Below are 13,746 nucleotides of genomic sequence, written 5' to 3'. Positions count from 1 at the left end.
GGCGGTACTCATCCACATATCTACATGTTTGGCAGTCAGACCTTTCTGCCTCAAAAAGCTCGGCAGAGGGCTGAGTTTCACCTCAGGGTTATCCAAGTCCACACTGCAGAAGTGCAGACTCATCTGATCGTTGATGATTTTTAATTGTTTCTTCATCTTGAGGAATTTCCAGACAGCAGGATGAACCCTCTCTGTGAAGGGCTCTGGCATCTTCCATGTAGGTCGTTCTTTGCCGTACAAGGCGGTGCCCAGGGACTCGTAGTATGGATACACCTTGACAGTAGTGGAGCAAATCACATAGTTGTCTTTTGTGCAAATGCTTTGTACAACTGCAGGAAATAAAGAGAAGAAAACAGAAAGCTCTGGTAAGTAGTTGTTCTATTTGTAGCTACATATAAATAATACTGAATTTCTTACCAGGTAATAAGATACACTATTTAGATAGCAATATATGTGGACACACTTGTTTGCTTAGTGTTCGGTTTGGTCTAGGAGTAATTCCAATGAAAATAAACCTTGCTGCTGTAGCATACAAAGAGATTCTTCTAACTTTGGGTCAACAGTTTGTGTTTGTCTCTGTTCCTGTGCATAAAGTAGCTCCATAAAAAATGGTTTTCCCAGTTTGATGTGAAAGAACTTGATTGGTCTGTATAGTGCCCTGGCCTCAACCCTATCCAACACCATTGGGATGAACTCTAACAGCAACAGAACAAAGATTCTGGATTTGGACCAATCCAGTTCAGAAGTCTATATGCTTCCTTTGGGTAATATTATTAGTACACACTTTATAAACTTTCATTGTATGCAGATGATCACCAATTTTATCTATTTTTCAAGTCATATGAAACCTTCAGGATGTAGAAACCTGGCCCTGGCCTCCAGCACCACCGTGATGAATTTCAGTGTTATCTTTGATCAGGATATGTCCTTTAACTCCCACATAATAAAAACTATAAGGGCTAGTAATATTGCAAAAAATCATCAAAACATCTGGTCTCAAAATGATGCAGAAAAAGTAGTCTGTTTATAGGTTGCTTCTAGGCTGGACCAAACTGAAAAGTCCAAAAGTCCAGACCAAACCAGGTAGGTGTGAAACCCCCCTTAGTTTGATCCCAATCAAAACTACAGGTGTTAAATCTCCGCCGACCACGTTCCGGACAAAAAAGACAAAATTTGGTCTGACAAAAAGAGGTAGTCTCTGTCTAGATCAAACTGAACCATGGTTCGGTTTGTTTCTAGTGTGAAAGCATTTTTTGGATGGTTCGGACTTTCAGATTATTTACAGGACATTTGGTGGTTCCTGTGTAAACTAGAAACAAACAAGTATGCGGAGAAATGCACTGAAATAAAGACACAAATATAAATCTTCTGTGACAGCTCATCTTTTGAAACAGATGTCCACTATGGAAGCACCTCTTTGGTCTCTCCTCAAACGGAGGTACAGAAGGATCGCTTGTACTCTTCTCCTCCTTTCCTGCCAGCGACAATTTAATGTTCGCACAACGAGGACGTTCATTTGGTAAATTTGAACTAGTCTCGAGCTAAGTCGGTGCTGCAGGTAGTAGGCTAATGCATAACAATAACAATATAGTAACAATATGCATTTGTTCATTCAATCTTGTCAAAGCTCCCCGCAAAACCTTTTACAAATCCAATCAGTGTCAAGTACAGGGCGATGCAGCCCAAACAGATGATGAAGGATGCTTGTCTGTCATATAAAGTTCTTTAGTGCGCTCAGCAGAATTGCAGTGTGAAACCAAAGCAAAACTAACCAAAACATGAACTTTAGTTCTGATCTTGGTGCAGACTTTCAGGTTTGAAAGGGCCCTTAGTCCAGTTTCATTCCACTACCAGACATATGTTGTAAAGAAGAACACACAAATAACAGTTGGTAAAAGATCACAAGTGTAAATGAAAAACCTTTAGGGTCACTGAAAGCGACAATGGCAGCCTGTTCACTCGGGATCATGATGATATTGACTGGCAGAGACCAGCTCTTCTCAGAATACAGCTCCAACACATCTGGAAAGGAATCAGAAATAAATAAAGGACACATTTTGCAGAAAGAAGATTTTAAAACAGAGTAAAAAGAGTTCAAGAATGGGAACACTTTTATATTGTTTCCAAAATTTGGATTACTATTAGGTGGTGTGCAGTATAATGTCATGAAAAGCACTTGAAGCAAAAGAAGTTATAAGGTGAAGTTCAATAGAACAATAAGGTGAAAAAAACTTCAGTTCTAACATGTGACCGGAAAGGTGTGGTTTCATGCAAACAACCACTGAAAGAGGGTTAGAACAACCACCATGATTTAAAAGAAAATGAAAATCTCTGAAACCTTCAAGGAAAAGAAACCTATCAAATATTTCAAAACCATGTTAATGTGAAACACTATATCTGAAGATCAAAACAAAGACAACTTTGAACTAAAGAATTTAACTAAAAGCCAACAAATCTCTCAAAACACACAAAGAAAGACATGAAGCTCGTTTATCTGAGTATCATGTGAGCAGCTCCGGTCTTTATGTCCCTGTTGAAGCCACAGAACCTCCTCTACACCCAGACCAGCTTGTGTTAAACAGTTTGTGTACCTTTGGTCACAGTCGGAGGAAGACTCTCCAGTCGGACGCTCTTTGCAGCCTCCAGCGGCCGAGCGGTCAGTCCGTATTTCTGCAGCTTCTGGCTGGACTGACTCACAGTGAGGAACTTCTCCACATCTGCAAAATACTCCAGATTACTCCTTAAAGACTGAGACAGGCTAGAAGAGTTTTACTACACAAACGTCAGTTACACCTGTCGTTAGGAATAAATGAGGTCTATGCCAACAATATGGCAGCACAGATGTTTTTGTCTGTGTGATCCTGCTTTTAAAAATGAGTCTGTTTGCTTTAGACTGACCCACCTGGGACCTGGTCTTGACGTGGTGAAAGACGTCTTGTGTTCTTTCCTACCTGCAGGGCTGTTAAAGGTGATCACGGCTCTGTTGGTCTCCCAGATGATCTCCAGGCTGTAGGCGCTGTCCTCCAAACCTGAGATGTTCTCCACCAGCATGGACAGCAGATCTCTGGACATGCTGTCCACGTTTTCCAACACCACAGCAACGCTCTGAACGGACGTTACCTTCTCCACCTTGGTATCTTTATCTGTATTTGTTTTGAATGTTAGAAACATTGGACAGGTTTATTTCCCAGGTCTGTTATTTCCTAAAAGAATCTAAAGAAAGACACTAATCATAGGACAGAAACAGTTATTAGAGTTCAGTCAGTTTTATTGAGTTTAAAAGCAGCTGTTCATTTCTAAAAGAATTTCCTTAAAAATACTGTTTTATTTAAACCAAAGTAGATTTTGATTCATTAATTACTGAAAAACTTCTCCATTGCACGTTTTTGAATTTTCAGCCGACCTGCTGTAAACTGACTAAAAGTCTCAATAGCTGAGAACCAACTGTCTTATGTACAATAGAGCCATATTGATGATATTAATAATAACTTTATTTGTCCTTTAATGCAAAGATGCAGTATTTATTGAAAATAAGCAAAAGATTTGATAACTAAATGATAAAATACTAAATGAAATTACAAACTAATTTCCAGAAAATGTGCTTGAAGTTTAGTTGAATTAATGGTTAAAGACTGAACTATCTCCAGGACAGCTGATTTCACAGACACAGGCCTCCTGTAGTTTAACTTGTTTTTACCCTCTTTGCTCTCTGCTGAAGCTCCACCTCCAGGCTTAACTTCTGACTTTGTCTTTGTCTTTGAATCTGTCGAGACAATCAGGTTTGTTCAGTTCAGATTAATTTAATGCTCACAGGAACTCAGTAAACCAAAGTCCAGAGTGTTTAAGGATGCAGAAATAAATCTTCAGTGACCCATGACACTTTGTAACAAAACATAAAGCCTTTTGTCCAACATATTCACATACATAATACAAAACATTTAAAACTTAAATGAAGTCTGGTGACAGCACCCTGTAACAAATTTATTTTTTTCCCCTTCCTGGGTAGTTCTGTGGTATTTCCTAATTGCTTATGCCTCAATGGTCTGACTAATTGTTTCATAGGGCCACTTTCAAAGGTCCACCTGCCTCAAAGCCGTGCTGCTACATAATGGTAACAAGTACCCGTCTCTTCCCCCTGGCTCACTCAGTGCACCTCAAAGAGGATTACAACAGCACCAAGACCTTGCTGGGCACCTTGAAGTTTGATGAGTACGGCTGGGAGGTCAAAGGAGACTTCCAAACAGTGGCATTCCTGATGGGTCTTCAAGGCGGTTTAACTAAGTTCTCCTGCTATTTTTGCCTTTGGGGCAGCAGGGACACTAAGGCGCACTACGGCAGGCGGGACAGGCCATAGCGGATCACGTTCTCTTGACAACGTCAAGTGGGAGCCACCACAGCACTTCAAGTTGGGCCTCATGAAAATATTTGTCAGAGCGAGAAGCAGTCGGCAGCCTTAAAGTACCGTCAAGACCAAATTGATCAAAGCAGATGTATAAATACGTGTTAACAGTTATATATTTATACATTATATTTATACAGTTACATTTAGATTCATAGGTTGCTTTTTTCTGACTTCATGTGAATAAAATGACACAATCTGTTTTCTGAAAATATGTAATTTATAATATACCCCTGTCCTGGTCACAAAAGCAAAGTCTGTGGGGGAACAGTGGCAATTTATTACACTTTTGAGACATAAGCAATTAGGAAATAACACTTAACACACGCCCAGGAAGGAAAACTGTGTTACATAGTTTGGTCTGTGTTTTTTGTTTAATTCTCATCATCAAATCTCATGTTCAGACTCGAACCAGCGGTGAACGTATCTCCTAATGAGTCCTGTGTGTCTCACAGCCTGAAGTCTCTTCTTCCTCTGAGCCATAGAAACCATTGAACCCATCAGTGAGCCTCTCTGCTGCTCTGGGTCACATGTTCCTTCATCACCATGAACACACTGTAGTTTATTCTGACTCGGTCCCACATACACCGTCCTGCTGCCCCAAATACTCACTAGAGTCAACAAATGTTTGTTTGATTTATGTCTTCAGTAGGAACCAATGGGCTCAGAGCTGAGAGCCACAGACAGGAAGTGAGACAGCGTTGATAAACAGAGTAACACGCTGCTGGTTTGAATCTTGACAATAAGAATAAAAACATCAAAGAACAGATGATTTAAATCAGACAGCAGACAGTTTTACCTGAGGCGTCGTCGCTGTCCTTCAGGCTCTGAGGAGTGAAAACAGAAGCAAAACTTTAATCACACAGAATGAAACGACGGAGAAAACATACGTCTAACAAATATTTTACAAGCAGACTGTAAACTGCTCGAGTCATTTAAAGCAGAGCAGAGCTTTCTGGCACAACTTCACATACTTCCAAGATGCATGTGAACAAACTTTATAATACTAATAATCTTTATTTATAATAACTAAATCTACAGTAAATAGTTATTGTACATATATTTACACTTTTTCTTTCATGTTTTATTTCATGTCGCTCTTTATAATTTACACAAGCTGAAACCCTAAACTTTTGCTCTTTAATGGGCTAAAAAAGCTAAACAAAGCTGAGAATGAATTCACATTTGTACAAATAAATTAATCAAAGAAAATGTGCAAAGAAACATAAAATGGGTTCTGCATTATTGTTTATCTGCAAGAAGAATAACTGTCTGATATCTGATGTTTAAACGTCAGCATGTCTGAAATATAAGAGGTTTTACAGCTGCTCAGTGTGTAAATGTTTAATCTGGCTCTATAAATCTATTAAGCTCTGACACAGTTTTTTTTGACTGGGGAGCATGTTTCAGCTCTTCACTGATTTAAAAAAGACGTCGACAACACTTTTATTCAAATGAATTCTGCAGCCGTAAAATACATGAAGTCAAGAGTTTGATTATTTTACTTGCTGTAAAGCTTCAATCAAGATGTGAAACAAGATCATACACTGCATCATTTGTGACATTATGAGACAGTGTAGAACTTTAACTGTTCCTTTAATGGAACCAAGGGGAAATTTTAGGGGAAAAACATGTAGGAACGTTAAATAAGAAGAACTGCTCCTTCAACACGTTTCCTCTCTGGTGTTTTTATTGTCTTTTAAAGACACAGACTGAAACATTTCTTCATCATTAGATCATCTTCAGTCTATTAGCAGCCGGCTGCTGAGTCAGTCAGTCAGGTCATAATGAAACACACCCTGTAAAGTGTCAGAGTCCACCACCCATGAACAGCAACAACAGAAGAACAGAAGTGTTAAACATCTTGCTGCCGTCACACCCAGGAATTTATTTACAAAAGAAGAAAGCTATGATGTTATAAAAGGAGCAGGTGACTGACTTTAAACCCGTCATACTGACTGAAGGAAAGCAACACAACAAAATAGTAGAAATACAGCCGTACTCTTTTTTTAACACTTTCCCCTTTACAAAAACAAATTGACTTCCCCGGAATGAATAAAAAAGTTTAAATCTGGCATGAAAGCAGGAACAGCCTCCAACATAAACTGCTCTCCCTCCCCGTCCCTCCCTCATCCTAATCATCTTCTTATGGCAGGATGTTTCCACTGCAGGTGATCTGAATATGAAAAGTATCGGGACTGGGCAGCCACTGTACAATGACCCAGATCGAAGCCAGTGCCCTGGTCAAATGGCACTGACAGGAAAACCATGATGACATGCAAACTCCACACAGAAAGGCCCGGGACAACCAGGGTTCTCTCTGTTCTTCATTGTCACGATCATGTGACCAATTATTTAATACTTTCACAAATCCTGGAGTTTGCCATGTTGTTTTTAACGAATAGAAGCGAGTCAAGTTTAACAGTCAGGAGTCATTGACAGGACGATTCAAACACTTTACGTTACTTTTGCCCCTCCAATGCGGTCACACTGTGTGTTAGACGGGAAGTGATTGGTTGACCTCTTCTTTTATATTAAATTATATTTTAAATCACTATAAACCTGTCCAGGGTGTTCATCTTGCCCAGTGTCAGCTGGGATTGGCTCCAGCCGCGGTTAAAGACAATGGATGGATGTAAATCACTCAATATGATTCAAAGCAGACATGTAAGGATTCTCTACATTTAACGATGATCTACAGAGGTCTGAAAGTCGTAAGGCCATATGTCCTAAAAGTTTTATTGTCTTGGCTCAAGTGTTGAACTGAACAACTGACTCAAGTGAGAAAACTCGCTGATGAAGACTATGACATGAGGTTGAAAGGTCAAGAAACTAGTAAGAGAACCTTGAGTTAAGATTAAGTTATCAAAATAATGTTCCCAAAGTCAAGAATGAACTTCACACTAAACCTTTAAAAAGTCTTGTTGGAAAACAGAAATAGTCAACAATTAACCCACAGCTACTTTTATCTGCTGTGACACAATTAAACAATAAAGTTCTGCTTTTTTTCTACTTAAAAAGTTCTATTTAAAAAGTCCAGATGATTTATCTGTTCTTAGTTTTATCAACTGTGGAGCTAACAATGTTAAGTTTGTCCTGAAGGTGAGGTAAAGGTGTAACCAAGGCTTTTTCCTCCGAGGAGCAAGAATATAAGTACATTTTATGCAGTTGAGGGGAAATGTAGTCTTTAAAAAAAACACTAGAACTACAAATATGGCAGGAAGGAGTCAGAGGACGTCACGTTCTTTAATGTCACTGTAACATGTCGACAGCCTGAACATCTTCTGTACTTACCGACGCAGAGATCAGACGTAACTTGACAGTTTGGTTCTCCAGGACGATCTCGTGGTTTGTCCTGGCGAGGACTTGCTCTCTCACTGGAATCACATGACACACACGAGTCATCATCAGTTTCCCAACAAGTACCAATCCTGCAGAGTTCTCTCAAAACAGGAACTCTTAAGTTAACTCTTATTATTGAAAGTTGGAGCATTAAACACTTAACTTCCTGCATTCTGGAGACATTTTCTGCTCCAATTCATGGTGGAAATGTCTTTATACAAAAACATTCAGCTGGCATATATAAAAATATAACAGAATGTAATGCAGTAATCAGCATTTTTTTGGACAATGCACATTTGTTTCTTCTATATTTAAAGTGCATCACATGTTATTGTGCAAATAAACCTCAGTTAGTGAACATTTATTTGTGCAAGCTGCCAGCCAGCAGCCTGTTAGCTTAGCTTAGCATAAAGACTGGAAACAGGGGGAAACAAGGTGCCGGACTATTTCATTTGTTGGCCCACAAACAGTCATTTCATGGAGCCCCTGTTTGTGCTTGGCAGCCATTCAGAGCCAAGAAGTAGTGCATCAGATAAAACAACAAACTGAGCTTTAGAGGAGCTGGCAGGCGGATGTGTTACCTTCAGGTGATGATGTGTCAGCTGCAGTGGCTGCCACACCTGCATCTTATTGTATGCTGGGAAATCAGCTGACATGCTCAGAGAGTTTATTTACCAACTTTAATCTGAGCTGAGATCAGTTTCAAAATAGCCTGTCATCACAAAACTGGAAAGTTCACCAGGATTCATTCGGCCCCAGTCAGACGGAACGCGTTTTCTGCAGTGAGAGGCGTCTTTTTAAAATAGTTTTCTATTGTCAGTGAGCGTTCTGTGGTCTGCTTGTGCGCCCTGGGTGCCTCGCGTTTCGGCCGCCTGACGTGCACCTCCTCAAAAATGTAACTACACCTAGAGTCAATGTGGACCGTAAGCTCTGTGATTGGTTAGCCTCGCAATGCCTCCGAGCCGACCGGAAGTACCCCGCGCTTTGAAGTAACTTTTACTAGCGGCCACAACGGCGGCTGTAACACAATGAATCAATATATTTGACCGTCGCAACCCGAGCGAAATGACTCCTTTACACGTCATGTGACCTACCAACTCCAAACCAATGCCGAACCGTAGTACTTCACTAGGCAAGTGAGACACTCCTCTTCCTTTTAGATTTGAGTCCTTGTTTTATTGTATATGAATATTTATTAATAATTTATGGAAAATAATGCTTTTTTTCCAATAGCTTCCATGTCATGTGACCTACCGACTCCAAACCAATGCCGAATTGTAGTAGGCCTACTACACTATGCAAATCAGACACACCTCTTTATTTTAGATTTGTTTTATTTTATATTAATATTTGTAAATATTTTATTGGAGAAAATTGGTTTGGAGTCCATGAATCACATGAAATGGAAGCTATTGGGAAAAAAAGGGTAATTTTTTATTAATAAAATATTAATAAATATTCATATAAAATAAAATATGAACTCAAATCTAAAAGGAAGAGGTGTGTCTGATTTGCACAGTGTAGCTCTACAGTTCGGCATTGGTTTGATGTCTTTGGATCACATGACATGGAAGCTATTGAAATAAATGATGATTTTCCCATAACACTATTTTAACAAAAGTAATTTATTGACGGTCCCTAAGCTGACCCCCGGTGGTTAAAAGGGAACCGCATTTATACTTCCGACACTGGGAGATCTGAGTAAGAAGCCGTCACCGGATCCTGGGTGAATGTCCAACTAACTTCTGACAAGATAAAGGTTGAGAAGTGATCAAGTTTCTGCTAATAAGACAGTTATTAGGCGACTTAGCAGCAAACCAAAGACGAGCCTGCAGATCGCTGACTGACAGGACAGCTGATTTTGTGGTTGCCTAGCAACATTTTCCAAATTCAACCGGAAAGGATTCACCTCTCAAACAAAACGCTTTCTATCTGATCAGGATCCTTAGTGTTCACACCAGATAGGCCTGAGGAACGACTCTTTTAGCGTTTTAGTTAATAAGTTTCCTAAATGTTATTGTATAATATTATAATGAGTTTCTACAGTTTACATGTTGTTCATGTCGCAGTGAAACTGTTTGTTTCTGTTCTTCATCAGAATGACTCGCAGAAACGTTTTTAAACTCACTTTGTGTTTCAGTTTGAAACTTTAATCCAGTAAATAAACGAATATAATGTGAGTTCCCTTCAGAGAGCTGAGCAGTAACTTGTTCTGCAGCCTGATCCTGATCCAGAGACTCACCCTCCTCTGATATGAAGTACACTTCAGCCCTCGGAGCTCCGTCCTCCGCCTCCACGCGGCAGTCTCCTCCGCCGGACTTCTTCTTGCTCTGGAAGTACAGCTGCAGTTTGTTCTTCATGGTTTTGTTCTGAGCCGGACTCCAGTCCCCCTCCACGATCAGCGGCGGACACCCGGTGTCAGCCATCCTGCCGTCCGGTACAAAACACACCGACAGACTGAAGTAAGAAGCGGCGGAGCTCCGCAGACTGCAGGCTGCTTTCACTTTCGATTCTTCACTGAATGACGGGAAAATGGAACCGAGATCAACAGAGCTGACTCACTGAAGAATAAGGAGGCTTCAGATACTTTAAGAACTTTACCTGCAAGAAGTTACCGTAATAGCCTGATTATTTATTGTACTGACGATTTGTCCTCAATTTAAATCAAACAAAAAAGAACTAAAAATAAAACAAGCTCAAAATCAAATGGCCACTGAGGCACCTCCGGAAATAATCTTACGCAGGGAAAAATAAGTCCAATGTCCAGGCAAGCATAGAGTTTATGCGGATTATTTCCATTTAAGCAGGTAAACAAATAAAATGGCGTCTGCTTCCTCTCTTGCCCTGGTAAAAAAGAAAAACATCCTTCCTGGTGCCTACCTGTGCTAAACGTGACTACCTCTGTATGAAGATTCACTGCCCGAGCTGCCCAGTGCCTTCAAAACAAAAGCCCGAAATTAGCCTATAGGCTCCATCCATCCATCGTCTTTTGAAGGCAAAACAGCAACAAAATAAATTAACATTTAATTATTAAATTAAATTACAAAACAAGGAGTAGCTCGAACATCCATTAATTAAATATTAAAACACTGTTTTATTCACATCAATAAAGTTGTTTTTAAAGAGCATAGCACTACCCAATAAAACTTGTAGTGTAGGCTTTAGCCTATTGTGATTTGTTAACAATAGCCTAACCTTACTTGAATACAGAACTTTTACTTGTAGTAGGCTATATTGTTTTTATCTCTCCCTTTCGATATAGCTTTCATATGTAAATATCTGTAGGCTTATGTAAATTCACTAACACGTTTAAGTTATTTGATAGAAGACTGAGTGTTAGCCTACTGCTTCATCTTTAAATGGTGATTCATAATCAAATGTTAAAGTTCATGGAGGATATTAACTGTATAAATATGGATTAAATTACTTTTTAACTTAAAAACATGCAGAGAAAGACCCTTTTCAGCAACAACAACACTTTTACATGAACAATCTCAATTTTATGTTACATAATTGAAAGTTATGAGCCTGTTTTCTGTCAGACTGCAATTAATGAAGATGCTTACATTATTGATTAATTTGATGATTTTTGGTTTAGTCAATAAATAGTCAGAAAATAGTGAAACATTCTCATGGCAGGTTCCTAAAAACCAAGGTGATGAGTTTAAATGTCCCAAAGGTTTTCAGTTTACTGTGATATGAACATTTGAGAAGCTGGAAAATGAAATGAAGAGGAATCAATTATTAAAATGCCTTCAGATTCATTAATTTAACTGACTAATGGAGTAAACAAGTTAACCTGTAGTTTACTGCTGTGTTTACAAACTACTGATCTATGCAAAGCATTGGAATAATGATTAATCAATTAATCAATTATTCAATTCAAGGTGTCTTTTGCAGTTTAGGCTCAACATAAACAGTAAGTATTAAAGATCCCAGATGGACAGACCAACAGCGCCACCCATCGGAGAGACTGTTGAATTTATAGAAAACATTAATCCATCCATTGTCAACCGCTTTTCCTGTGTACAGGGTCGCGGGGGGGTTGGAGCCAATCCCAGCATGACAGGTATAGCAATTGTAAATCGCTTTGGATTAAAGCCTCAGCTAAATGAATAAATGTAGATGTACAGTCCATGTGTGCAGGTGGTGAAGCTGTGTCCGGTGAGTCGAGGTGAGAAGGCCGATCTGTTTAAACTAACTGGCGCTTTCTTATAAAACAAGCAATCTGATTGGTTCACAGTAGGCCAGTGATATAATGAGCATATACTATTTTATGTTACGATGATAATTCCATCAGGGAGCAGAGTTAAAGTCGCGCCACAAATAAAACTGATGGTCTGACTGTTTAAGTGATAAAGCGATAACCTGTGATGTAAAGTCAAATTTAAAACTGGATTAGAAACTTTATTTTAAAACATTTGGTGAGTTTTGTGAGTTTACTGACAGAGCCAGACTAAAGTTTGCTCACATCACGCTCATTGTTATGGATCACACGTGTGCGTGAAAGCGTGAAAACCAGCGTACGTAATCTTTTTGTGCATAAGGCAACGTTTGTACATGAGGTGATATCAGGTTTCAACGACAAATCAACGTTAAACTTTAGGTTGGTGCTCACTGCAAAACACCAGAATCATTATTTATTACTTCACATGTGCATTAAAATAAAATAAACAATTTGTATAACGTTCATCAGAAGTCCATAATACGCTCAGACAAAAATGTAGAAACTTGAACATCCTTCATCTCCCACACAACAAACTCTGTCTGCTGATGAAGACCATGTGATCTGGTAGAAGTCTCTTCAGAGCAGCTGCTGAAGATGCAGAGTAATAAACTGTTTATTTCACAAAACGTTATTGAAGGAAAATTTTTATTTCACAGACTTAAAATCCTTCTTGAGTAAATAAGCCCAAATATCTTTTACACATAGATACATGAATCCAAACACTCGGGCCTCCTCTCTGAACCCTGCTGAAGCTTCTAAGTTTGTTTGACAGTGAAGAACAAACAGGTGTGACGGGACAACATCTTCATGCTGTTCTGTTCCACAGTGATGAACAATAAAGTTTTTAAAACATCAGGCTTCACCGGCTGGTTTTTCTTTACCTGCAGAGAAACAGAACCAGGGACCAGAGTCAGGATCTTTATATCCAGGACAAGTAAATAACAAATACAATATAAATATTATTGTTCTGAACTTTGCCACCAGGGGGCGCTGAGTTTAAAGAGTTTAATTTGGACAGAGGAAGAAAGTTTATTTGTACGACAAGGTGATTCAAAGTGTTTTAAGACAGAAAGGCTTTAGGAGAATAAACACAAGATGATACAAAAAGAAAGAAATGGGACGTGGAGACTTTGTAGAGAAGTCCAGCATGGACCAAAGGTCGAAGGGCCCCTGAGCAAGGCCCCGAACCCCTAACTGTTCCCCAGGTGCTGCACAATGACTGAGCACTGGTCTGGTTTAGGATGGATTAAATGCAGAGAACTAATTTAGTATGAGTTGTGCTGTGGATAATTGTATGAGACAAATAAAGCTGATGATTAAAATATTAAAACAAAGTAAAATGGAAGATTAAAATCAAATGCAATAGATAAAATAGTAGATTATTAAATAAATAATTCCAATTTTAATTTATTAAAATGCAGGAAAACGTCTCGGGTTACGTATGTAACCCTGGTTCCCCGAGAAGGGGAACGAGAGACTGCGTCGGTTACGACACTATGGGAACGCCTCTAGGCGAAGCAGGTCTGAACGTGAATGAAATCACTCCAATCCTATTGGCCTGTTGCTAGAACGGTAAGGTGTGACGGAATAACCGGAGGAGTATAAAGCACACCTGTACACACTCATCATTAGCTTAAACTATGAAGCAGGCGCTTCAGGCGGGGAGAGAGGTGCGGCGGGCCGACGCAGTCTCTCGTTCCCCTTCTCGGGGAACCAGGGTTACATACGTAACCCGAGACGTTCCCCTTCGAGGGAACTCGAACTGCGTCGGTTACGA

General features: G+C 39.5%; 1 protein-coding gene across 1 annotated transcript in view; it reads right to left on the bottom strand.

The window, feature by feature from the left end:
* Positions 1-10,588, bottom strand: part of LOC123960353 (protein mono-ADP-ribosyltransferase PARP14-like) — a 26,201-nt gene extending 15,613 nt beyond the window's left edge. Inside the window, exons 1-8 of the mRNA XM_046035035.1 lie at positions 9,984-10,588; positions 7,694-7,776; positions 5,199-5,226; positions 3,698-3,763; positions 2,952-3,143; positions 2,592-2,717; positions 1,921-2,022; positions 4-329 (exon numbers count right to left, since the gene is read on the bottom strand). Of these exons, the coding sequence (XP_045890991.1) occupies positions 4-329; positions 1,921-2,022; positions 2,592-2,717; positions 2,952-3,143; positions 3,698-3,763; positions 5,199-5,226; positions 7,694-7,776; positions 9,984-10,167 (1,107 nt within the window). The 5' untranslated portion in view covers positions 10,168-10,588. The remainder of the gene's footprint in view (positions 1-3; positions 330-1,920; positions 2,023-2,591; positions 2,718-2,951; positions 3,144-3,697; positions 3,764-5,198; positions 5,227-7,693; positions 7,777-9,983) is intronic.
* Between the last annotated feature and the right edge of the window lie 3,158 nt (positions 10,589-13,746).

Source organism: Micropterus dolomieu, linkage group LG21 (genome assembly GCF_021292245.1).
Source record: "Micropterus dolomieu isolate WLL.071019.BEF.003 ecotype Adirondacks linkage group LG21, ASM2129224v1, whole genome shotgun sequence".
Taxonomy (NCBI): Eukaryota; Metazoa; Chordata; class Actinopteri; order Centrarchiformes; family Centrarchidae; genus Micropterus; species Micropterus dolomieu.
This window is presented reverse-complemented; position numbering and strand designations above follow the sequence as displayed.